Raw genomic sequence first — 27,783 nt, 5'->3', positions numbered from 1 at the left:
GCCTGACTACAGAAGAAGCTTCATTCAGCACTTACGCTTTATTGGATGCCATAAAGCTCAGTCAGTCGTATGGTGTAACTCCAGTTTGGCTATGCTTATGTCTAAGAGAGCTGAGCTCATGCTGCCTGTCATTCTTCTGTTGCGATGCTAATAGGGGCTATCCTTTAGGAAGCTAATTTGTGTTCATTATTTCATTGTTTCTATTCATTATTAGCCAGTAAGATCATCAGTTCATTGGGAAAGACTAATGAACTAGTGATTGTGTAAGTCTAGTTACTTTCCAAAGTCAAGGTTTAAGGTGACATGACTTCAGATTCTAAAATAAATTTGTGCAGTGTTTTATGAAGGGGAGAGCCAAACCCACAAATGCATTAGTCTGTTTTACTTAAATAGGTAGTTAGTTCAAGCCAAATATATATTGCTTTTTATTTTTAGGTGAAAGTGAACTGTGAGAAGGGGTTTTTTTTAGGTTTTTGCTATGTTAGGATATATGTAAACAGGAGGCTATTCTGAAACAATGTAGCTGTGGTAGTTGAAAATCATGATACCTGTGCTGTATTTGCTCCCTTTCTGCAAACTCTTAGAGCCTTCATGGTGTTTAGGTAAGCCCTTCCACTTTGCAATGAGGGTGTCCATATGGGAAGCTAGTACAGAAAAAGTGTTCTGAGCTATTTCTGCAAGTCTTCAAATGCTGGGACTGCAAGTGAATTAGCATAATCAATTTAAAATGAGCTGAATCCTGTGATTCCTTTTATATGTAGAATTACTAGCAACCTCAGTAGGGTAGACTTGGAGAATTGACTGCAGAGTCTGCATCAAGTTGGCTTTGTGTGTTTATGTAGAATGACTAACTCAAAGTATGGTTCAAACTGATTATTAAAGCATACTTTATCTGCAGGGGTTTTCGGTTGTTTTGAATCAGACAAACTGCAAAAAAAGATAAGAAAAATGCCTCTTGCATTTCTGCAAAATTTCTTGTTCATTTAGGCTTTCCTGAATAGGGTTACCCAGAACCTGAGTCCCTTGCACTGTGCCCATGCTGATGTGGAGTATCTCTAGTGGCACTCAGGTTCAGGCAGCTGCTGCCCCTGATTAATGCTCCTAGGTACTGTAAATATCTTGCATGGTTAGACATAGCCTATGACTGTGTAGGAGCCCTTACACCACTATGGCAGTGTAAGACTGCTGTTATATACACAGCTTTCATGGCATAGCTTTACCAGTTTAACCACTCTATCCCTTGGTGAGACAAGCAATGATTGTATAACTGCACTTGGGGCTTATGCCAGCATACCTCTGTCAGTTACATCTCGGCGTGTCTGTGACTGGCGCAGTGATTTTGTCAGAAATAGTTTAGACAGACACTAGAGCTGAAGTTTCAAAATTCTTTTAAGTTGTCCTAAGGCAGTGCCGAGAAGCAGTGTCACACTCCTGCAGCCTGGTCTCCTCACTTTAGTGCTTCTTCTCTTACTTGCAATATTTGTGGTGAATCAGGTTGGGGAATTGGGTTGAAACGAAAGAACTAAGATAGTTTTACTTCCTATGTTTGCTGTGCAGTTGTATGAATGCTTGCACAAAATCCTGCCCCCTCCTTTATGTTAGTTCTGCCAGGCGTGGGAGGAAAGTAGGACGTTGACAGCTGTTAGATTGGCTTAAGTTGCTGTGGAAGTACAGTCTCCTATGTTTTTTGGTAGTGACGTTTTAATGGCTGAACGTTAGCAAGAATAGGTTTTTAGATACCTTAAATAAAAAAGTTTTACTAAAACTCAGTGATGCTCCAGGTCTAACTCTTGCAAAATGAAGAAAGTTTTAATATTTGAGATGTCCTGTGTTCTGACAGGAAGAAACCAAACCCTCTCAGTACTTTTCTTGTATGTAAACATGTGTAGTGATAGAGAATTTTAAGGCTGGTGCATGTTTCATCTCTTACTAAGATATTCTAAAGAATCTTAGCAAGATGTATTAAATGAAAAAATTTAGTATGCAAAAATAATTGACGTATTTTTAATAAAACATGCATAACTAGAAAACACACATTATGATAATGTATAATACAGTGAGGTGAAATAGAATGTGAAATATGGAAGAACTTAAAGACTGAAGTTGATAGTAGGGTCAAAGAATGTGAGAGCCTTTTAAGAAAACGCATTTCTTTGTATTGACCTTTTGGTATCTAGGAAAACTGCTCTTTTATGTGCTTTAGACAGATTTGTTTCCTTTCTTCTCCTTGCCCTGCCCCAAATATTTGATGGTTCCACAAATGAGCATTGCTCTATGTTTTGATGGTCAGCAAGAACGCTGTCTTTAAAAAAAGCAAATGTGGTCTGCTGATCTCAACTGATGGTGCATATATTTCACAGCCATGACTGTGGCAATTATATGACATTTCTGCTTCTCTTCTTAATAAAAAGCTCAGGCTCTGGAGACGCGCTTGATTCTGGCTTTTAAGCTGGAGTGAGTCCTGCACTTTGCTTCCTAGTAAAGTGATATATCCTGCCTTTTTGCTTTTTCCTGTTTATTGCAAAAGGGTGAGCTAAGTGGATGCCATGTACTTATCCTGAACTGCTTTGGGGTAGCAAAGGGTTAAGAAGGTAGAGTGTTAGTTTGAAAAGAAGTAAGGCCATGGAGGTGAGTGGAGAGGCTGGTAGTGGACTTAAACAGTAGCCTAAGAGGTGAGCTTTTGTTAGGATGGACCTTTCTGGCATACCAGCGAAGGGGAGAGAGCTGAATCACTTGGACTAAGTTGAGAAGTTAAAAATTAGGTGGCAATTATGACAAAACAAAATTTCTTTGAATAATTATCCACATATTTGCAAAGGGTTAATAAATAGGATGAGAATGAACTTAGTCTTGATGTTTAAGTTACTAATTTGAATAATTGTTTAATGTAGTAAACTGCTGCTGAAAGGTTGGTGTTTTCTGCTCAACACTTATGTTGACTCAGAGTACTCATGGTCTTTGGCAAAAAAACGAGTTCTGTTGATTTCATTATAATAGCAAATCAGATTAACTTTTTCTGTAACTCACTTGAGATATATTCATGCCAGATTTTGGTATAGAGTAGGACTGTTGTGGTAGAATATAAAATGGGGGGAAGGTAAGAAGAGATTTAGAAGACACTAGTAACTTAATAGTACCATAGTTTAATTTCACTAGCATGGTAGACCAGGGTGAAGTGTTTTTTACTTAATTTAGCTTATTAAATATTGATCCTTAATAGCATCAGTATAAAATGTTTGGATGTTCAAAGTACCTACTTTACATTTGTAAATTGTAGCTGTATTAAAGTGGTAACAAAATTTTGGCTATATTTTAGGGAGGTTAAAAAGTGTTTATTGCCCATTTGTCTCATAAAGGAATCAATTAAAAATTCTGTCAGAACAATGAATAAAAAAGTAATATTTTTTTCCTTGGTGTGGCTGGGAAATAATTAGTGATAGAAAACATCAGCTTTTAAACACATGGCCTCCCTTGCAAACTAGTGGACTTTGTCCTTGGTTCAGAAAGATCTGGAGAACTTTTTCAAATGAATTCCTTAGTCTTTGCTGAAAACTTGGCATGTACATTTGTGGTGGTTTGACCTGACCCTTGATGAATGCCAGGTGCCCACCAAAGCCCCTCTATCACTCGCTTCCTCAACTGGACAGGGGAGAGAAAATATGATGGCAGGCTCGTGGGTCAAGATAGGGACAGGGAGATGACTTGGCAATAAGTAACAGTCACAGGCAAAACAGACTCGGCTTGGGGAAATTAGTTTAATTTATTACCGTTCCAGTCGGGGGGAAAAAACACCTTCCTCTCACCCCGCCCTTCTTCCTGGGCTTAACTCAATTCCCAATTTCTCCACCTCCTCCCCTGGAGTGGCACAGAGGGATGGGGAATGGGGGTTACAGTCAGTTCATCACATGTTGCTTCTGCTGCTCCTTCCTCCTCACACTGTTCCCCCACTCCGGTGTGGGGTCCCTCCCGTGGGAGACAGTTACTTCTCCATGAGCTTCTCCACGTGAGTCCTTCCCACAGGCTGCGGTTCTTCACACACTGCTCCAGTGTGGGTCCTTTCTACGGGGTGCAGTCCTTCAGGAACAGACTGCTCCAGCGAGGGTCTCCCATGGGGTCACAGGTTCTGCCAGCAACGCTGCTCCAGCCTGGGCTCCTCTCTCCATGGGGCCACAGGTCCTGCCAGGAGCCTGCTCCAGCGCGGGCTTCCCACCGTGTCGCAGCCTGCTTCAGGTACCCACCTGCTCTGGAGTGGGTCCCTCCCCGGGCTGCAGGTGGGGATCTGCTCCACCGTTAGCCTCCATGGGCTGAGGGGCACAGCCTGCCCCGCCGTGGGCTTCAGCATGGGCTGCCGGGGAACCTCTGCTCTGGCACCTGGAGTCGCCCCTGCCCCCCTGCACTGAGCTGGGGGCTGCAGGGCTGTTTCTCTCAGATGGTCTCACTCCTCTTTCCTGCAGGTGCAGATATTTTTTCTTTCTCTCTCTCCCCCCCCCCCCACCCCCCCCCACCCCCCCCTTTTAATATGCTATCCCAGAGGGGCTACCACTGTCACTGTTGGCCTTGGCCTTGGCCGTGGGGGATCTGCCTTGGAGCCAGCTGGCACTGGCTCTGTTGGGCATGGGGGGAAGCTTCTGGCATCTTCTCACGGAAGCCACCTTTATAGCCCCCTTGCTACCAAAACCTTGCTGTGTAAACCCACTACAAAGTTCTTCTAACATTTTTGTTGCTTCTTAAAACTTTTTTTCTTCATGTGTTAGTTGCTAGTCTTAAAGCCCTCAATGGTTACAGAGTTCTAATATTTAGCTGCTCTTACTGCAGCTGGGCTTCTTTATCTGTATGTATCATTTGTCAGTTATGATTGTCTTTTCAGGTCAGGGTTTTTCTGTTGGGTTTTGACTGTTTTTTTGTATACATATGTTTCTAGAGTTTTCTATGAGTTATTTTCTGTAAACCCAAGGTAAATTAACAGAAAATAGCAGTACCTTGGTACAGACTGTTCCCCTTAAGATGGAGGAAAATCACTTTATAGGACCTATAAAATCAACAGCTGTAGATAGTGAATTGCTGTGGTGAATAGCAGGATTTTGTGGGTGGTTTTGCTTTTGGGTTTTTTTTGTTTTTGCATGCACAGAGTTATTCAAAAGTGACCATTGGGTTTTAAATTCAAAATCTAATTCTATTTAAAGTAGGGTGTTTTTTTTGGTATCGTGTGTGTGGTGTTTTTTGTTTTTATAAATCTTTGTTTACCATCTTGGCATTTATACCCAAAGATACTTGATAGGAATTTTTGCATGTGGTATCTGAATGTGTAAGGTGAGACAGATACACTCAGAACATACAAGTAATAATTAAGACACTATTCTTTTTAAGGAAGTAATGTGCTGAATCAAAGCTATTAATATTGCTAATAAACATAATTTCTTTCCTTTTTTTTTTTTTTTTTCTGACCACAACAGTGTAAACCATGGTATAGATGCTAATGGATGTGTAGTGGAGAATTTGGCCTGTTAAATTTCTTTAGAGAAATATTATTATGCAGGGATCAAAGGTCTAATGTTAAGATAATGTTGTGGGGGGATAAGTAGAGCTGATTAGTTCTCCAATAACCTTACTCAGAATTTCTTTTTTGTAAGTCCTCATCATCTGGTATTAAGTTTATAATGTGTTTTGCAGCTATGGATGACACAGAAGTGTGAAGGAGTTTTGGGGTTTCATTTTCTTCCTTCTGCTTGAGGAGGTTCAACATAGATGTAAAAAACTGCTGACTATGTAATAATAATAAAAAAAATTTAGAAACGTGTTACTCCTGCATTTTTTGTTAAATGTACCGGTATCTATCCATATGTTGCCAGCTCTGATAGTAGGCATTTTTATGCTGATTACTTGATGTTAACTTTTTTCTGACAGCTTACTTATCAAAATAACTAGAATTTGGAGGCTTTTTAGCATAAAAAATTCCAATGCATCTGTAATTCCTACTTAGTCATTTCATGTACCTTCAGTCTTCATGAAGTAGATTTATCTCAAGATAGAACTTGGAATATGTAATTTTTTTAATGTAGCAAGTAGTATTTTATATGTGGAAAATAAATGTTTAGAACAACAGTGCAGTTTTTATGATCGTGTCTTAATGTGCTCCTACGGTGTTGATATGTTACAGTTTTGTGTTGGCTCTCTTCTAGCTTTTTATTTTCTGTGAAGGAAAACTTTGATTTTTTTCAGTGTGGGAGGTACTGGACTAGAGAAGAGAGTAACAGGCCATGACTGACACATAAGTAAAAGGGTTTTTTAAAAGGCAGTTGGAGAAGAGAGGAGGCGATGGTATGGAAGGCTCAGGAGGAAGGGTGGATGAACTGCAGAAAGGCGGTAGGCCTCTCTGAGGGACTTTGTGTTAAGGCCTGTAGATTATGGTGAATAAAAGTAACAGAAGAGCTTGTTGTCTGCTGAGACTAATATTACAAGGTCTGGAGCTGCTTTCTAAGAGGACTTCAGTAGAAGTGAAGGAGATGTGTTTGATAAAGTCTTCACAGTGGCAGAATTTACTGTTGGAAGTTTCTGGAGTGGATTGTGTGTTCTGTACAAGGAAGATACAAAATGAGATAGTGTAATTCTGGATATTTTTTTTCAATGAGGAGGCAGGCAAAGACAAGTCAAAATACTATTGATCAGTAGCTACCGTGATAAATGTGATTGAATGTCCAGTCTTCAGGAGATGCTCACAGAATGACTCTTCATGAAGGATTGATTCATTTGGGTTTCTTTTTAGAGATAAGGCTTTTGTAATGGATGAAAGTGCCTTATATGAATCTTCCCCAACTTTTCTGCCTCATGCTTTCAGTTTAATCTCCATGCTTGTGTTTAATCTCCACAAGGCACAATAAAATCAGGTAGGCATGACTATAGCAGTGCAGAAAGAGTCTCAGCAGTTGGGATGATCTAAAAGATGACAAATCTTTTGACTAGACCCCTAGTGTGAAGCAGGGGATACATTTAAAAAGGAAAAAAAGGCTATGCATAATCTAACTGGAATACGAAAAAAGAAAGATGAGGGAATGTCATCGTGCATTATGTAATACTTTGCATTAACACTCCTTTTTTATATCAGTCTTGATCAAAATAATTTTCAGGTGTGATGGTGGGAAGTTCTGCTGGAAGTTCTGTAATGTTGGACTTGTAGATTCCTAGTAAAGGATTTTGGTGTCAGTGGAGTGTTTTCATGTTGGTGAGAAATACTAGTGGGAATTGTATTGTTACAGAATTTGACTTCTTTTAAGATTACAGAAATAAACGCTGCTAGTGATGGCATGGCTTCTGTTTCAGAAATTGCTAGCCCAGCCATTTAGTCAGCAAATTGTTACTGAATCAACAGGAGGTGATGCTGTTAGACTTGGTATGGAAGCATAATGAGGTCTTAGTAGAAGAACTGCTTCTGGGAAAATCAACTTGTGAGATCACAAGTTGATTCATAAATTCTGTGCTAAGATCATTGGTGTCAGAGGCACGCTTTTGGAGAACTCTGCTGTTGGTAATGTTTTTGAGACACTCAGGTGATTACTGTGGAGGCTGGGGATTTATTCTGTTAAAGCTGCTAAAATTAAGTAATTTTATCCTATGTGATCCTCATTAAGGGGAAATACTGTAGGAAGACACTCCAGATTTAATTGGATGAATAATCATTTCACTACAGTTAAATATTAGTTATTGCTCCAGGGATGAAGGAAAAAGCAAGAACTGGCAAGGTCAAGCTGAGTTGCACCTTGAAAAGTCTATCAGAATATCATGCAAAAGGTTTGTCAGCTACGTAAATAAAAAAATGCATTTGTTATGTGGAAGACATGGTAGAATTTAAGTATGAACCTGAAATTAATTTAATCTTTACACTGAAACAGTGTAATATAGCCTGCCATTTCCCCCCAACGTTCTGTACAAAGAAAATAAGAGTGGGAGATAGCTATAGCTGTAGTCCAAAAAGCAGTCAACTCGAATGGAGGAACCAGGATCACTGACTCTTGAAAGAGACTGAGCTTAGCAACAGAGTTTTTGTTTGTTTGGGTTTCGCCAGATTTGTGGAGTCAGGAGGGATTTGTTATGAAAAACAGCTAGTGTGGTACTAATTGAAATTGAATATGAAGGTGAATACCCAGGCTGCTACAACTGTGTGCAGGGCACTGAAGAAAAGTAAAATGCTAAGCAGGAAATTAAGCAAGCTGCAGCACGGGTTAACCATCGATTGTATCGTTGAAATTAATCCCTTTTACTGTTGCTTCAGTCCTCAGGATAGAAAGTTACGAGTTTATTTGCAAAGAACAACAACAACTGCTGTCAGCTTTGAGGTTACCAGGTGAAGTTGGCAGAGGGAGAGCAGGAGAACCAGAATAGACCTGCATTACTGGAGCAGGTAGTCTTGGTGACTCGTTAACTGTATTGGTTATAAGACTGATGTGCTGCTTTGTGAGCTATGAGGTAATGCACAGGGACAGTACCTCTGAGGAAGCACAGTGCAGTCACTGAAGAGGCCAAAAGTTCCATAGGAAGCCTTGCTGGGACTTTGTCACTTCATCTAAGCCTTGTGTCACATTGCCACAGAAGATGGCAAATTTGATCTTAAGTTATGTTGCTTGTGATGTATTTTCAGTGAGTGCAACAGAGTGTTTGTGGCACTGATTCTGAAACGTTATCTTAACTTACGTAGGGCTAGTTAGGTGATTGTGGGATGTAATAAAAAAAAAATCAGTGTGTCAGGATTAAAATTTCAGCTTGTTTAAAGCAAAATTAAATCTGAAAAGGAAGATCTGTACGAATACCATGTATTTAGTGAGGGGAATAAATACTAGGTGCGAAGAAATTTGTTGAAGCTGGGACACAATGCTGTCACAGGTGGAACTAGATTGTAACTTTACCTAAATTGTAGATTAGAAAGCTTGTACCGATTGTGAGGTTGTGGAATGAGCTGCCGGTTGGAATAGTGAGTGCAACAAACTTAAAAGGGGAGTTGGAAAACTTGCAAAAGGAATGTGTTCCCAGTGACTGAGTTTGGATTGAGTTTGGATTTCTTACAGTGCCTGGCTGTTGGTGGAGGCTGTCTTGCTGGGACAGTCTGTCCTGCTGCTGCTCAGTTTTATGGAAACAAAGCTTTGAAAGTGTTTTAGTTGCTCTCTGGTCAGACAGCTTACATGAACAGTAGCATGAAAGGAAGTAAATCTGAAATACGTTTAAAAACATAATTTCGTCCATTATATGGATAATTTCCTTTCTCCGATGTCTTAGCTATTGTCATGAATGACAACACAAGATCTGATGCTGAACTTAAAACAAAAAGCTAAAATTAGTAAAACAGAACCATTACATTTAGTATTTATTAAACTGGCTGTTGATTTTGGAGGTGTGTGGTGCATTGTTAATTTGTAGCATGGTTGAATCTTTGTTCTTTGAAGTGCAGTAGTTGGCCTCAACTATGCTGTTGCAGGTGCTGTCTCATTTGTGTGGGTTGAAGGATTTTTACCCAAGTTTAAGACAAATTTGTGTCACTATAGATGTAAAAAGCTCCCAGATCACCATTGGATTATGTGGTGGTTTGACCCTTGATGAATGCCAGGTGCCCACCAAAGCCCCTCTATCACTCGCTTCCTCAACTGGACAGGGGAGAGAAAATATGATGGCAGGCTCGTGGGTCAAGATAGGGACAGGGAGATGACTTGGCAATAAGTAACAGTCACAGGCAAAACAGACTCGGCTTGGGGAAATTAGTTTAATTTATTACCGTTCCAGTCGGGGGGAAAAAACACCTTCCCCTCACCCCTCCCTTCTTCCTGGGCTTAACTCAATTCCCAATTTCTCCACCTCCTCCCCTGGAGTGGCACAGAGGGATGGGGAATGGGGGTTACAGTCAGTTCATCACATGTTGCTTCTGCTGCTCCTTCCTCCTCACACTGTTCCCCCACTCCGGTGTGGGGTCCCTCCCGTGGGAGACAGTTACTTCTCCATGAGCTTCTCCACGTGAGTCCTTCCCACAGGCTGCGGTTCTTCACACACTGCTCCAGTGTGGGTCCTTCCTACGGGGTGCAGTCCTTCAGGAACAGACTGCTCCAGCGAGGGTCTCCCATGGGGTCACAGGTTCTGCCAGCAACGCTGCTCCAGCCTGGGCTCCTCTCTCCATGGGGCCACAGGTCCTGCCAGGAGCCTGCTCCAGCGCGGGCTTCCCACCGTGTCGCAGCCTGCTTCAGGTACCCACCTGCTCTGGGGTGGGTCCCTCCCCGGGCTGCAGGTGGGTATCTGCTCCACCGTTAGCCTCCATGGGCTGAGGGGCGCAGCCTGCCCCGCCATGGGCTTCACCATGGGCTGCCGGGGAACCTCTGCTCTGGCACCTGGAGTCGCCCCTGCCCCCCTGCACTGAGCTGGGGGCTGCAGGGCTGTTTCTCTCAGATGGTCTCACTCCTCTTTCCTGCAGGTGCAGATATTTTTTCTTTCTCCCCCCCCCCCCTTTTTAATATGCTATCCCAGAGGGGCTACCACTGTCACTGTTGGCCTTGGCCTTGGCCGTGGGGGATCTGCCTTGGAGCCAGCTGGCACTGGCTCTGTTGGGCATGGGGGGAAGCTTCTGGCATCTTCTCACGGAAGCCACCTTTACAGCCCCCTTGCTACCAAAACCTTGCCATGTAAACCCGCTACAGATTAATTTCTAATCAGGTAAATTAGTAGTTCATGAAGAAGTTCACTAACTTCTGCATGGTGAAACTTTACTTATTTGGTTTTTGTTACATCTGTGAGCATCTCTGGTAGGAAGAGCATCCTTGGTGGTGGTGGTAGTGGAGCCTGAATCTGTAGAACATTTACAGGAAGGAAATAGAGGTAATCTTCCAGCTGTTTTTCAGAGAATTGTGTCCTTCACAGTTCAGAGCATTGGTAGATACAAGAACCAGTTGATGGCAGCCATCAGCTTTATCAGACTTAACTTGTTTCTCATAACTGTCAGCAACCAGGTTTGCTCTGAGGGAGAAGTGCAGCTGCACAAGGCTCTTTGGTTTAGAACTAGTTGAAAGAGTTTTAATGGATCTGGGAAGATGCTGTGCGTTCTTGGAAAAAAATAACATAGAATTCAGGAAATCTGTATTGCAGTCAGTTGAGCATGGTATACAGAAGTAGCAGAATGGACAAATCTGTAATTACTTACCTCTAAAAACTTTATGGTATCTTTCTAAAAGGACGTTTTGCTTTTCATCCCACCAAAAAAGTTACTGCCTGGAATTTCACTAATGCTGCTCTTTGGACTTGGAAAGCAAATTCAATGAAATGAGTAGCTCTGGCTAAACACTTCTGAGAATCGGTTTCTGGAAAACATATGTTTTTTTCAGTATCAAAATACAGTGTTTTTAATTTGTAGGCAAGTCGATATGGGGTGTGAAAATGTTGAGGAGGTGACAGTGAAATTCATGTGTATAAATAAATTGTACCTTACAGCTAAATATTAAAGATAAATATGATCTTAAGCAAGACTACAGTATTCTGTTTAGATCATCATATTGTTTAAAAATAGTGAATGCTCCATTTGGGGAGGTCTTTATTCCAGTGAAGATGACAATCGTGTCTATTACTAATTAAATTGCTCTAAACAAGAAAAAAAAATATGTGTAACTTGGTCAATTTAATTTTATAGTTACGATATGTAAAATTAATAGCTGATTTGAAAGATCATGGTCTTCCAAAAATGTAATCAACTTAAGTGTTAGCTATTACATTGCTGAGTTACTTTGCTTATTTTAGTGATAGTATTAAATAATATTATTTAAATTTCAAATGTTTCACATATAGTCTATTTTTCATGAAGTAACCAACTGGAAGACAGCTATTTAATTTAGGTTACTATATTTTAAGATTTTTATTTATTTATTTTGAACAACTATTCTAAAAATTTAAAATATCATTTTGGGGGGAATTCTGTATGTCAAATGTTTACTTATGATTCTCTGTTTCTCTGTTTATTTTTAAGACGAGCAAAAATCAAATTAAAGTAGATCTTGTAGATGAGAATTTTACAGAATTAAGAGGAGAAATAGCAGGACCTCCGGACACACCATATGAAGGCAAGTAATGTTTTTGTGTATGCAGTCATTGTACACTTCGCATCATGTGTCTTGAGATGCTTTGTTTGTAAAAATTAATTTACAGCATAAAAGTGTAGACCTACATGTTTTAAAATAGTCTGATTTTTTTTTTTTTAATATGATTTCTAAGCTTGAAAAATATCTCAATTCAACTTTGGTGTTGCCTGAAGACGGATCTGTTCTACAGTAGGATAGACTGTCCCATATCAAGAGTTAATTTACAGGTATAAGTTGTGCAGTGTAACTGGTACAATTTTGACTTCTAGTTGTTTTTTTACATTCTTGATAGTTTAAGCTCCTTAGTCATGAAGCATCAAGAAATGGAGCTTTAGAATCTAATGTTAACTGTACATGTATTTCTGTGATCTAAGGTGGTGGTCATTCAAAAACATGTTGCCTTTTCCTCAAGGAGAGATGCCATTGCAAGTTAAATTTGGGATTACTTTCTAGGCATCCATGGGTCCAAATACTTAATTTATACTGGGGGAGGATGACCGTATAGGAGAACTTCATGTCTACAGCTCTTTTAAAAAAAATTACACCTTATCAGCTTTCTTGTTTATTAAAGCTGATATCAGTAATTGTGCATCTCTTCAGTCTGGAAAAAGCAAGATAACTTACTACATATTGAAGCTTTGACAGAAGCTAATATAGCCTATTTGGTCAGAGACACCAAATTACTCAATAGTGCTGGTACTTGTAAACTTTCTGCTTTTATGTAATACATAGGGAGCAGGCAGGCTACTTTAACTTCTGTTGAAGTTCCTTGGTGACAAACGAGGATTTATAACAGGTTGCCCAGAGAAGTTGTGGATGCCTCATCCCTGGAAGTGTTCAAGGCCAGGCTGGATGGGGCTTTGAGCAACCTGATCTACTGGAAGGTGTCCCTGCCCCTGGCAGGAGGGTTGGAACTGGGTGATCTTTAAAGGTCCCTTCCAACCCAAACCATTCTGTGATCTATGCTTTTTCTCTTTGAACTTCCAGTAAAAAAAGTTTCAAGGAGTGTTACAGGCAAACAAATTGTTTTGTTGGAAATGAAAACAATTTTGTAAGTTTCCAGTTGCTGTAGTTGCTCTATGCCTTGGAGCCAAGAGTGGGACCTGAGTATTGCCCGGAGACCAGACATGTGCCATTTGTCATTATTTTGAAAAATAAATTCTCATCAAATGGGTAAATATCTGAAAATTGTTGTGTAGGTGTACATGCACTTGAAAGTGTTAGTGACTACTGATGGAAAAATTTGGTTGTTGCACCTTCGCTAAGGAGGACATCCCTTGTAATTTGCTTCTCTGGACTAGGAGCTGCTGGTGCAGCAGCATTGGACTTGAGAGCAGCAGGTAGAGTCTCCCCAGTGCCTGTGTTGCCCCACCGCTCCTGGGGCCCAGGGCAGATAAAAGATGAGGAAACAGCCTGACATAGAGAATATTGACACTGGAGAATATTGGGCAGGGGTAAAAAGGTGTCAGAAGCTGAGGAGAAAGGAAATTAGCCTGGAAATGAGAGAACAGAAAAGCAGAAGCATTTGTAATGGTAAGGATGCTTCCCTTCAGAGCTTGAGTCCCAGAGTTCCTCTGCTGTCCAGCAAGTAACGGCAGGTCCCTGCCTGTGCCCCTACACTTTTCCCCATCATCTCTGTCCTCATCTCATCAGCCAGTAGTGTTTAGCTGACAGAGGACAATGCCTAAAAGAAGGTAATTTCTTCTGGTTATAACATGTGCCTTCAATTTAGAAGGAGAACTATGCCATGGATCTGAAATACATAGTTGTACTGGTGACCTGTTTGGAAGTGGATCATTCTGTTAAGTGTAACAGTTGGGGGTTTTTTTGCAAATATAGTTGCTCTTCTAAAACCAAGTCCTATATACAATTATTGCAAATACAATACAAATATTGCAAAATTAAGTAATTGGATACTGGGAAACATTTCAATGGTGAGGGGAGGGTGATGTTTTGTGGGGTTTTGGTGGTGGTGTTTTTTTACATTCAGAGTTAATCCTCAGGCGAGTTGGTTTGTATGGGTTGCCTTCCCCCCTGCCCCCCTCCAGGTCAGCACTACCTCAGCTAATAAAATGGCCCTTTTTTGGAGAACAAATTGAGTTATTCGAAATGAAAGATGTATTCATGTGTCAAGTTAAAAACTGTATAGCAGTTCATAAAGAGGGTAAAAAAAGATTTGAACGTCTGTTTGGAGAACTGGGTTCTGTGTAATGCTGGATAATTCAGCTGGACCAAATTTTCAAAAGCTGAGCACTGTGTATTCAATATTCAGCATATCCTGCTAACAAAAATCAGCAGTATGTATTTAGTGTGGATTTTGTGGATGTGAAATGCATGCATACTTACATATGAGTACATTTAATGATGAGGATATTGTAAATATACCTTTTGGGGGGCTAAAACTATCGTGTACTGTGATTATGGGAGGGAGCCCATGAAAAAATAGTATGATCATATGCTTGCTTTAATCTAGAAGGCATATGCACCAAGAGCAAAATGAAAGTTACAGCACCCCAGTTTCTGGTGTTTCCTGACACTTGAATAATTTACTTTGGAATGTTAATATTTCTGTGTCATAGTTACATGCATTTATTCCTGTATGTAATTATGAAGGTCTTGGCAGTGTATGTAGCTTACATTTTTTGACTAATGCAGTAATCCTGTCATCTATAGTCTGAACAATGACACAGCAGGAAGTGCTTTATGAAGAAAAACTAATTAATGCAGTAGTTCAGGTCAGACAATTCTGTGACACAGGAGGGAATTCTAGGGCCATTGTGAAGCAAAAGAACACTACTGTTTGTTGTTGAACACAGTTGGTGAGGTATCTGAAAACAAACTGCTGCTGCAGAATTCTTTTATAGGTGATGTCAGGACTTCAGTTTGAGTTATGACTGAGAGGAAGAATGCCATCTGTTGTTGACAAATTTTACAGCTTTTATTTTTCTGTCGGTGTCAACTCATATTGATCAGTTATCAGAATATTGCAAGGCACAACGTAAATGGAAACACATCTGCATTCCATGTTAAAACATGTATGTCTGGAGAGAGGACCTTTGAAAGTCTAGATTAGTGGATGTGTAATCATGGTATAAATTTCAAGCCAAGTTTGAGCCACCACAGTAACTGTAAAATTTGTAATAGGGTATTTCTTCAAGGAAAATAGTTAAAACTACTCTCTCTCTGTTGTGAGACACGTTATAGTAGGAGTACAGAAGGGATATTCTGCAATTACTATTTAATTCAATCAAGTATTAAATAGCTATGAAAAAGCCATACGTTGCATACACCTTTTAAAAAAAAATATCTGCAGAAGTACTGGCATGAAGGAGTTAATGTTATTCACTTGTATTTTAAATGTAGTATTAAGGAAATTAATATCCAGATTTATTCAGTTTGTCTTAAAGCATATATTTTTAACTGTAAACTTCAGTGCACTATGATACATTTATACAGTAGTCCCTGCAGTTTTAAAATCTTTTGGACTTGTGCATTCCAGGTGGAAAAAATTGGTGGCTGAATAGCCTGTTATGCAGAAGGCTGTAATAGTCTGTCTTGTAAAGACAAGTTTTCATGGTAAGCAGAAGAAATGGTAATAGCTAAGGATAGGTTTTATATTACCGTACAAAATGGAGGGCAGTAAAATCATACAGGGACTGGTGAATTTTTGCAATCCAGCAACAGTGTAATTGTTCTGTTTCTTAGGAAAAAATGCTGCTGAATTATGCTTCAATTCAGGCAAAAGGAAAAGCAAACTTACTTAAGGTCTGTTGCTGATGTACATCTCCAAAAATATTTCACCTGTGCTGTCCCGTAAGCAGACAAGCCATCAACTTAAACATTGACTATTACAAGTTTGGATTTATTTGCCTTCCTTCTGTTGTATTTTCTATAATATCTTATCAAGTTAGTACTGTAGTATTTAAGTCGGAAAGAACAGCTGTGGAAGGTAGTGTAAAATGCCAAACTGATATTAACCAGTTTCAGGTGTCGTGTATTAGACTGAATTACACTTTAAAAGTGAGAGCTATTACTAGCTACTAATGTGCGTTTTGGCACAGATTAAAAGGTGCCATAGACTATAACTGTTCAGAGTATTCCTTTGAGTGGTTATTCCCACATGTGAAACTTGCTGCCTCTATTGAGGCTACTTGAGAGTTGGTTTTGTATAGAGTGATTTGAACAGAGTAAATCACTCTTGAAGTCCCAAAGGAAATAGTTTGCAGCTTCTTCAACTTTAATTCAAGGAATTTATAAATGGTAACAAAGTGTATTGAATAAGGGAAAAGGTTTCTTTCTCAAAGAACAGCAGTAGGATGAGGAGAAAAATTGGAAGTGAGAATTGCTTTCAGTTTCTAAGTAAAAAAGTTTAAATTGTGTTAAATGTTTTGTTATACTGTGTTCTTTTTGTTATTAAACTACTGCCTGGCAAATGATTTTCAGTAAGCAGGCAGAGATAGTTTGAGATTGCTCTAGAAGACATCAGTATTGATAGTAAACTTGAATGTTAACAAAACTGTAATTGAAATAGACACAGGTAATGATATTGTAATGGGGAGAGAAAAATGAGATGTTTAGAAAAGGGCAGTAGAAGGTGGTTGTGTCTGCTGTGCTCATACTATCCTTTATTGCATGCTGTAATCCTACAAACTATATTAATAGTAGGAGTATGTCAGTGTTTGCAGAATTGGAGTAGAAGTTAACTGCTTCAGACAGTAATGTAGAACATAGTGGAAGTAACATTGGAGCCTCCTTCGTTATTTTATTTTTCTCCCCCAAAGCATGGGAGCTTTTCTTAAATGACTTAGTTGAATGGTGAGTTCCAGAAAATGAAAAATGAAATACAGTCATTTTCAGTTGTGTAATTTTGAGAAAATTTATTGGTGTGAGGTATCAGAAGAGAGTCAAAATAATATAATACCCTGTGTTCAGCCTGAGTGTTCTGTGGCCTGTTTTTTCATCTGTTTGGGGGGATGTTTGTTCACATTTTGATGCATTTTATGGAAATAGATTATGGAAATTACAACACTGGAAATGAGAAACTGTAGGAGAATGTACATATAATATACCAAAGAAATACAGATTCTGATTTGCATAAGCAAATACAGCTTTATTAAATTGACTTTATATGCATTTATTTACAAAATGTATGAAATTTAGAAGTATCTTCTAGCTAATACTTCTGAGTAAATTTGAGTTACTTGAAAACTTACCCGTTTAGAAAAGTAAAATTCATTGTCGTGAAAGACTAAGCTTGAGTAATGTTGTTTTTGTTTTTACTTTCTAACTTGTTGTCTTTTGCAGGTGGGAGGTATCAACTAGAAATAAAAATTCCAGAAACATATCCGTTTAATCCTCCTAAGGTACTGTAAACACTTTTTTTAAGTAGAATAATTTGGCTAACAAGTTGGTTTTGAGTATTCTTATTGATTTGCTTGCATGTATAGCCTCTTTGTAGTACCTGTGTTCCATTTTTCTTTTATTCTCTAGAAAGGCATTGGAGCTGTCCTATTTAGGTAGAAATAATGCAGAATGCATAGCTGTGTCCGATCAGAAGTACACTCTGATTATTCCTAGAAGTACAAACTGGCAAATTCTGGGGAGGAGCTTGTGCCTTATTATTGACCCTCAAGTAATTTCTTTTGGCAAGAGAAAAACAGTTTTCAAATAGCCATAGTCTCTACATGAAGTAAAACTGCCTTCCCTCCCCCTCAGTATCGTTGAAAAAATGCTGTAATAGATAAATATTGATTCTTTTAATTTCTTGGGCTCCATAACTTATATTTAGTAGTCTTGGCTGTAACCTACCAAGTTTCTACTAATAATGAAATAATGAGGTGTACAGTTGTGTGACTTGAACCAATAGAGAAATATAATGGTCTTACTGCAACTCCATTGAAGGTTTGTATAAAACTTGTGATTCTGCTTCTATTCTAAATGGATCAATCTGAACAGTGCTCTCTCCAGCCACGTGCAGTGGCAACTGTATATTCCCATGTCCTGATTTAGTGCACTCTTCAGTGGCTTCTGATGAATCAGCAGACTCCTGAGTTGTCTGACGCTGCTTCTTGATTGGTTTTCCGTTTGCCTGAAAGATGTCTTTGAACTATGAATGTGTCCTAGATACTGATTATTTTCACCCTGGTATGTAATACTGGGAAGGAACTAGAGAAGAGGAGGAAGGGAGAAGTGCCAGTAGCTCGTAGCTCCTTGGCTTTTGTCCTTTGAATGACTTGCTTGAGGCTAGAGTGAAAGAAAGTCCTAATGAAATACCGTTGGTTTCAGTTCTTTCATCTGCATGTGTTCTGGAGGGAGCTAAAATAAGGAGAACTGAAACAGTTCGTAGATGCTGAAAGATGGGTCTGTGGACCATGGTTTAGTTGCCGCTTTAGGGTTTGGTGGTTTCCGTTTCTGAAGTTTATAGACAGCTGTTAGAAGCTCAGTGCACTGTAGCATAGTACTGCTGAGTCTGGAGTCTTGAATTGGAGGCCTTTTTGCTTTGTGTCTAGCCCTGCCTTTCATCCGAAGGATTTCTTTATCTCGTTCAGTATGTGCTTTGACAGCCATTGTTAGCCGTCATTTACTATGAGAAATTACCTAGTATTTACATGGCTTTTTATGTTTTTCAGAGTGATGATCTCTGATTTTCTGTGCTGAAAAGCAAAACTGTTATGGTCTTGCCAATTTATACACCATGATTGCACTGATTTTATTATAGCCCTGTATGTACAGTCTTTTGCTGTAGTGCCTGACAAATAATGTGTTCTCTGCACTGAATTGCTTGCAGATCAGGGGCAAAGTTGAAAGTTCTGTGCTGCATATAAGATGTTTGTGAAGAGTTTTGGGTTGAGGAGGTAGAAATGAGAAACAGAGATAGGTCAAAGTCACTAGAAGGCAGTTAAAGTGCAACTTGAAATGAGGTGTTTGAAGAAAATGAAGGAGAAATTTCTAAAGGTGTGTATATATTCCTTTCGGAGGACAGCTTTGGGTTTTGAGACTCTTAAAAGAAAATGCTGCTTTTAACTCTGTCTTTAAAAAAAAACCAACATGAAACTGATTTTATTTATGCTTTATGAGCATGCATACACTTGATTTTACTGAAAAAATGTGCACGTGATCAATGAATGAATGCCAGGACTTGATACTTTCAACAGCAAAGAAGAATAATTGTAACTTAATTAAGGTTTAGTTGTTTGAAGAGCTTTCTGTGTATGGGTAATGAGACTGTTGTAGAAATGGTGGCATCCACCAAGGAAATTTTTATAATTCTTCTGTAGCTACCAGCAATTTAGCTGAACGGTGAGATCCCATGCCTACGTTAAGAGTTTAGGGACTTGTCTCACTTTGTAAATGCTAGAAAGTCCATTTTTAAGTCTGTATTTGACAGTCTGCTTATGTTGAAACACTGATACTACTGGAGGATATTTCTAAACAGCTTTGTGTGATGCAGGGATATACACACATATGACAGTGTATGTAAAAGCAGTTAGGGATGAATTTGATGTCCTGAAATGGGCATTATGTTTTTGAGTAAAGTAAGGTGCTGTCTAACAAATGGCCTTGCAAACTTGAAGCCTCCTGAAATAAGCGGTATCATATGCCTTATTTCTGGTTTTTAGCTTGCTATGTCCTAAATTAGCATTTATTTATAATATTATTAGGAATAGTGTATTTTAAATGTTTACTTAATATACTGCATTTAATAACCATTTTTGGTTTTTAAAATTGTCTTGTTTTGTAGGTGCGGTTTATCACCAAAATATGGCATCCTAATATTAGCTCAGTCACTGGGGCCATTTGTTTGGATATTCTGAAAGATCAATGGTAAGATTCCATATGGATTTAAATGTGCAAAATCAAATACACCAGTGTCCTGGATAGGAAGCAACAGCTTATGTTGCTTTTTCGCTTTGTATTTGTTATTTGAGATGTTCTTAAAGCTTACAATACTTCACTATAGTATTTTGAGTTGAAAAGATGCAAATGAAACGATTGCGTGGTGATTTTTGGGAAGTACTGAGTAGATATTATATGCATAGGGAGCTTTTCCAAAAATGTTTACACTAGGGTTTGGGTAAACACTTCATTGTTGTTGTTCTGGGTGTTTTTGTAGGAGTTATTTTTTTTTTATTGTTGTTTATTTAGTTCTTTTCCATTAACAAATGCTACTTATTGCCTTCTGAATTTTGTCCTTTCAGCTTCCAGAGGTGTAAGCAGAAAAAACCCCAAGTGCTTATCTTCATTATCATTCTTGCCTTCTGCTTCCAAATAAAAATTAGTTCTGAGAGAGCTAAAACAATGTGTGAAGTGAGTCTGGGAGTATAAAAGGTAACAGGTCAGCAATAGAAAAGGGAGAAGAAGAGACTGGCTGTACTGATTCTGTCTCATGGTTGTCACTGATAATACTGATCTTTTGCACCTCTGTAAATCTTTTGACTTTTAGTTGCTGGTCAGTTGCTGTCTTTTGATTACTTGTTACTGAAAAAGTTTTAATAGCCAAAATCTGTGGAATAGACCTGTAAATGTCCAAACTGTAACAGCTGAAGTCATTGTTCATTTGTTTTTCCAAGGATTGACTTCATGTGGTTTGAAGGTCCTGTGCACCAATTATAATGATAGACATGGTATTAATCTTTGTTATTTTCTTCCATGTCTCCCCCAAAAGAATAGGACTGTAATTCCCGACCAGATAATATCACTATCTAATCTGTATGAGCTGCAAATGCTTGTAAATTCAACAACTTCATCAAGACTGCTATTGGCCAAGCAGACATCAGTTGGGTTTGAAAGAGAAACTCTAGGGCAGAAAGCTTGAGCTGAGGTCTTGCAAGGTGACTCATCCAGTGTATTGATGTTCTACAGAGTGAGAAGATTATGCAAATTATGTGGCACAGGATAGTGTAAATTACTGAAACAATTTCATAATAATTGTAAGATGTTGCCTTTTTCTGGAACTGAATGTTTTGTCTTATAGTCTTGGAGCACTTGATATTCTTTCAGGTAGTAGAATTTTCAATATACTTGCCATGGTACGTGGTGTGATTTTTATCAGTAAAGCCAGTGCACTTTTGTACCTGCACCTAGTTATTCATACTACCCTACAGTTCTACTGGAGATTAATGACTCTTTAACTGTGCAAGTACGGTTTCCTGGGAGATTGTACTCTAAACTCAATTATTTTTAAACAATTGAGATTTGGAAAGGAAGAACAGGAGAGGACATTTGACTTGTGTTCTTGTAGTCTTTGAAATTTAGATCTTGTACAGATAACTTAAATCTGTGTCTTGGTTCTGCCTGACAAAAAAAAAAAAAGTTAATACCTTTTCTCACCAAGATTTGTATGTAAAATAAGAGTATTGGAACAAGATCTTGCCTTCTGTGTATTTAAACCAGCTGGCACAGGGAGCATGAATATTATGCCACTTATATACTGTTAAACATTTCCTTTGAAACACTGTCTTCATTTGGAAACACTAAGAAAAGAATTTCACAGAATTTGTTGCTGGTGGTGGGAGGCTTCCTATACAATATAATCCCGTTTTCAAATGATTATTAATGTAGTGATCCCTTCATTTTCTAGTGGTGTTCTTGGTAAGTTTTGGTTTTTTTCAATTGTAGGATGGTAAATGAAAATCACTTGACATTGTTGAAGTGCTTGCAAAGCTTCAGGTCCTTTGGAGAAAACTGTTGTGGCTACCTCCATCCTTTCTTGTTTGAAGAATTTCAGTATTGTGATAAGAATTTTTTTATGAGTAGCTTCCTAAAACTTCCTGAGCCACATGAATGGTTAATATTATTTAAACAATTTGTTTATTGTTATTCCATATATGCTGTTTACACTGAGAAATGCCCACATGACCGTGTAAGTTTTCTGCATGTGTAGGTTGGACAATGGTTTGAATAAAATGATAGCTTCATTAGAAAGCAAACAAAGAACCCAAGCAGCACCCCCTCAACCTGGATAATTTAATATTTGATGGATTTCACCAGGTATTGAAAGGTAAATGGGGCAAATGCGATTCTGAAATATTCTAATGGCTGTGTTCTTAGAAAATGTATTTAGCTTCACAGTCTCTCTTGTCAAATCTTTTAGTAACAAGCTCTGTTTCTGAAGTGCCGCTTCATTGACTTGTAATGCTCTTAACTGAATAATGCTGCTCTTGTTGCTGTGTTCAAATGTAAGTCTCAAATTCCTATGCATATCTATGTCTTTCAGTGGGGTCAGTGGGAGTTGAGGGACAGAATTTGGGCCTGTGGGACTTAGTGGGATTTCTTAGAGTTAATAAACTGATAAAATACACATTTATATGGTGAATACAAATACAAAGATTTTAATGTGTTTGTACAGTTTACAAAAAAGTCCCTTTCCTACTCACCCATGCTATGATAATGATTTTCTATTTTAATGAGCATATTTAAGGTATTGTTCTGCATATTGGCAGGAGGTTTTATCAGTTTGCAAAGTAATGCCTTTAAATGATTCTTTTTTTTATAAGTCTAATGGTATTCTTTCTCCCCATGCTATATGCTTGATGCTGAAACTCTTTGCAGCTGTGGATTTTCGTCACGTTTAGATTTGTAAATACCTGTTATGCCGGTTTGTTTGCAAAACAGCTACTGTTTGCTGGTTGAATTAAAATAGGAGTATGATTTTGTAGGATTTGTACTGTTTATGCTGATCTGGTATGACTTTTGTTATGTGGTTTCACTTACTGTAGCCTATATTTATCTTCCAGGTTAGTATTCTGTCTCAAAATTTTATACTTGGATATAAAATATATCTAGTGATGTTCATTGAAACCTGAGAACTAAATTACTTGAAAGCAGTTCTGCATAAATCCCTTGAGCAGTGATCGCGAAGTGATTGTGTTTTGTCTGTGTGTATGGCTACAAAAAACTCTTGGCTCTTGTGGTTTTGACAGTCTGTCCTGGTTTTGGTTGGGATAGAGTTCATTTTCTTCCTAGTAGCTGGTACAGTGCTGTGTTTTGGATTTAGTGTGAGAATAATGTTGATAACACACTGATGGTTTAGTTGTTGCTGAGCAGTGCTTACTCTAAGTCAAGGCCTTTTCAGTTTCCCACGCTCTGCCACTGAGGAGATGCACAAGAAGCCAGGAGGGAGCAGAGCCGGGACAGCTGACCCGAACTAGCCAAAGGGATACTCCATACCGTAGAATGTCATGCTTGGGGTATAAAGTGGGGGGAGTTGGCCGGGGGCTGCTGATCGCTGCTTGGGGACTGGCACCCATCGGTCAGTGGGTGGTGAGCAACCGTACTGTGCATCACTTGTTTTTCTTGGGTTTTATTTGTGTCTCTTTGTTGTCTCCTTTTTCATTCTTTCTTACTTTACTTCAATTTTTAAGCTGTTCTTATCTTAACCCACAGGTTTTACCTTTTTCTGATTCTTCTCCCCACTGGGGCAGGGGGTGGAGAGCAAGGGGAGTGAGCATGCAACCATTTGGTATTTAGTTGCAGGCTGTGGTTTAAACTGTGACACAGTCAAAATAAAAATTAATAAGAATATCTTTTTCATACTGGCTGTACTGGAGGATTCATGCTTCAGCTTTAGTTGAGATGCAAAGATAATTATTTTTAGTAGATATATCTATTATATATATATAATAGATATAATAAGCAACAGCCAGCTTGTTGTAATAAAATTTTCTTGGGTATCTGAACCTGCTGGTTTTTGTTCAGGGTTTTTGAGCCTGAACTTCCTTAAAGCTTTGAGAAAAATGCAGAGAATATTAATATTGTTTGAGGGAACTCTTCAGTGAGTAGGCTGTCTTCCCCACCCCAGCACTATGTCAAAGCTATTCTATTATTATTTTTCTTTCCCTAATGGGTGCCCATTCTTGTATTTCTCCTGTAAATAGTAACTATACAACAGGCTTCCACTCAAAGGCTTTATTCTTTTCCTCCCTTCTTCCAGATTCCATAAACCTTTGGTACAAGTTCCCAGAGCTTTTCTCTTGGATTAACAAGCTTAGTTATTTTACAAATAGAATAAATATTGCAGACTGTATTTAAATAATAAACTGCTCTCAGTAGCCATGTTTGTTGACAGAGTGGAGCACCAATGTGCTGGCTGCAGCTGTTCCTGCTGTTCTGCTGGGTTACCTCTCCGAGTAACCGGCAAGGTTGTTTCCAGATAGACATGTACAGAACATAAGTAAAAACTTGCTAAATGGAAAATCACTTAGCCTTTAAATATGAAGAAGAAAAAGAAAAATTGGCAGTGTTTCATAATCTTCTTTAGGACTCTTTCAGCTCGTTGAAAGGTAAGAGATTTCTTACCTCAGGCATGCTGGGTACAGCTGGCTTGCTGTGCTTTTTAATATTATCACTATATTAACCCAAACTAGGGGTGCTCTTTTTTTAATGGAAATGCCCCAGGATATTACCTTAAAAAAAAAAAAGTGTAGGCGAATAAAACATCTGTCAGCTTTCTTTGTTCTGGTTCAGTCCAGGTTTCCCTTGCTGTTTAACAAATGTAATGCCTATAGAAAGCCTTGGTTTTGGATAGGATCTCTGGGTGGAGGCTCCTAGTTTGAAGTTCTCAGAGGGACAGTGCTTCCCTGTAGTGAGCTCTCTGCAGCTCACTGGTAGATGTTACTGGTCTTTCCTCCCATTTTGTAGGTGTCAAACTTGCAAGCCTGCATAGCGGCTAGGCGGCAGCATTTTGAAATGGGGGTGGGAGTCAAGGGTTATTGTAAACTTTAGGAGAAAACGGGGGCCTGTGCTGTCATATACAAGGCAAATAGGGTGTTGGGATGTAGAAAGTTTTACCTGCAAAACTCATGATACAAGCTGTCTGCTTTTTATTTATGATTGGTCAGGCTTCCACTGGAGTAGTGTCTTCACTTTGACTGTTGTATTCCAAGGAAGATGGGAACCATAGGAAAAATCCAAAGTAAAGTAAAAAGAATGATGGTCTAAGCAAATACAACCTGCAGTGAAAGTTTGGAAAGCCATTTTAGTATGCAGAATATCCAGCATGGCGAAACAACTAAAATAGATTTTCAGAAAAAAACTTGCAAGGCTCCAGTTAAAAACAGATTAGACAGAAGTCTGACGGGAGTGAAACCAAACCTTGCCTTTGGCAAGGAGGAGAGAAAAAACCTAAAACCCAAGCATGCAGCTAGCTTGGGTTACCAAAGGGGATTGGTTGAACTCCATGAGATGTTGCACATAAATCCACACCTAGAAATAAACTTCAAATGTGAGAAGAGCTGGAAATCTATTTTTTTCAGGATTCTATTCTAGAAAAAATAAACCCTTGAGGAGCACTAGAAAATGTTACAGGCATGTATTTTTCCACTGGAAGCTCATTTTAAGGATTTTAAGGAGAATACAACTCTTCCACTTCCCCCCCCCCCCCCCCCAGCACATTCTTCTCATCTTGTGACGATGTTGTCTGGGGGTATGTGTTGGGTTTTTAGTTTTGTGTCACTATCAGCCCAGATTCTCCTCCAAAACTGGTGATGAGAATTGGTTTTGCTTTTTGCTGATGAGGAACATGTCTTGTCTTACTAGTGTCTATACACGTAGTTCTGGGCAGTCATCTCCATTCACTTTGTTCTCCCAAAATAAGGTAATGGGAAGGAAGAAGAGCTTTTTAAGGTACTTGGGAAATGAGACTCTATTTTTAGCTGTCCCTCCAGTTTCTTCTGGGAATTTTCATTTATGTCTGAAAACTTAAGACTAAGCTACTTAGAAAATAACAAGCCTTTCTTACTTTCTTTGATGTGGAAAACTAATTGGTGTCCTAAAGGTAGAAAATGTTATATGAATATACAATAGTTGTATGAAATATGTCAGATTTTTTTACCATTAATCACAAACTTTAATTTCCTTTTGTCAATACTGACAGCAGGTGAAGCTGTAACAGGTTTTCTTTTATGATTTGAGGGCTTATTTCTTTAAATATTTTTGTCCAGTGAAGACTTTGTCTTTTTATGCATGAGATGTGAAAGCCACTTTGAGACATGGGACTTGAAAATAAGTTGTAAACTACATTTTTAAACCTTTCTACGTATGTAACTAAACTTGTCTTGTCTATAACCTTATTATTTTGGAGTTTTGAGTTTTCTGAGCATATAGCCATCTGCATATCCAAATGGATGAGCTATTTATTTATACTACTCATTTTGAAATTGGAATGTCAGAACAGAAGTTCACGTCTCGGTATGCTATATATAAAAATCTACAAACATAACAGATGAACAGGGCTGAAAGGGCCTAGCAGCTTGGAAAGCCAGAGACAGCTAGAGCCAGCACAGAACTTGTGTTCTAGACATCCATGGCAAATTTGGTCCTTAGTAATGCCCTCTGCTCCCCAAGGTATATTTTCCACTCCTAGAAGATACAGCATAAATGGAAGTAAATTGCATGTAAAAGCAATGCAAGGGGCCACAACCCCTTTCCTGTCATCTTCTCTACTTTAAATAATGGCAGTGTTTTCAGATGTTTCTAAAGTAGAAGGATTTCTGTAAAAGACTGTGCAGAACAGCTTGCATTTTTTGAAGGTTATTGTGGTATTAGTTATAGCTGATAGATATTTCGTGTTAAGTCTATCTTTAAAACTACACTAAATAGCATAATAGAATTCCTTAACTGGGAAAAAATACTTGAGCTTTTATAGTGTGTATTGTTGATGTGGTAGTTCCTCAAATTCACTGCATAAAAATAAAAAGGGTTAAATCCATTTGAGCATAGTAATGCCTGAAAGACTTAGCATTCTGTAACACCTGAATGCCAAAATAGTAAACATGTTGCATTACACTCACTTGGTATTAGCAGAGACCACTGTGAACTGTCATCAATGCATACATTAAATAGATTAATTTCAAGACTGTATAAACCAGTAAGGATTGCAAAGAACAGAAATTACGAGAGTAAAATAGCATAGGTACATGTAAAGCAAAAATATTGCTATGTTATTTCACTGAAGTTTTTGTGCGTGTGCTTTAGGTGTGGAAAAACAAGATGTTTATTACTCTTGAGTTTACTGTGTTAACCAGGCTGTCATCACACAACTGAGGGTATGTTTCAGTGACTAGGTGTTCTTCATCTGATTAAATATGATCTTAGTAGTTAATCCCCAGCTTTGTGATTTAAAGAAACATTCTTTGGCTTGGAACCTGAAATACTTAAATTTAACTGGAAGAGAATCTGAAATTTGGGAGGTGTGTGGTGGGGTGGTGTGCAAGGGTGGAGTTTAGTTATTAAGTAGTAGGTTTGGAAAAGGAGAATTATATGTAGAATTCAGTTCTAAAAGCATGAGGGTTTTTTGAAGATTTAAGCCTCCAAAGTTCAGCTTGAGGGACTTGAAGCTGATGTAGCACTTGGAATGAGACAATATGTGCTAATTAAAATCTCTGTCACTTGGGATGTTTCTCACTTGCGTTTTGATGTAGAACACTGCACTGTTAAAACTCAGTGATGATTATCAAGCTAAAAAAAAAGTTTCTAGGAAAAAATCTTCTAGAATTAGAAACAATTAGGGAAGAAATGCCATATTTGAATAGTTAGTGGCATAGCAGGAAAGCTGTAAATGTAATAAGCGTCTAGGAATATAATATTGACGTGTCACAGATGTACCTCCGTTTTACAAGCATCTATTCTTTGTTCATCTGCATACTGTACTGGAGTATCTCAATACAATGCCTTGGTACTAGAAAATACA

At 38.6% G+C, this 27,783-nt stretch overlaps 1 protein-coding gene across 4 annotated transcripts in view; it reads left to right on the top strand.

Moving 5' to 3' along the window:
* Positions 1-27,783, top strand: part of UBE2K (ubiquitin conjugating enzyme E2 K) — a 46,637-nt gene that overhangs the window by 8,379 nt on the left and 10,475 nt on the right. For all 4 annotated transcript variants that reach the window (XM_040587125.1, XM_040587134.1, XM_040587141.1 and 1 more), the window contains 3 exons: positions 11,984-12,077; positions 17,400-17,458; positions 19,837-19,919. In XM_040587125.1, coding sequence (XP_040443059.1) covers positions 11,984-12,077; positions 17,400-17,458; positions 19,837-19,919 — 236 coding nt within the window. The remainder of the gene's footprint in view (positions 1-11,983; positions 12,078-17,399; positions 17,459-19,836; positions 19,920-27,783) is intronic.

This window comes from Falco naumanni, chromosome 1 (assembly GCF_017639655.2).
Source record: "Falco naumanni isolate bFalNau1 chromosome 1, bFalNau1.pat, whole genome shotgun sequence".
NCBI lineage: Eukaryota > Metazoa > Chordata > Aves > Falconiformes > Falconidae > Falco > Falco naumanni.
This window is presented reverse-complemented; position numbering and strand designations above follow the sequence as displayed.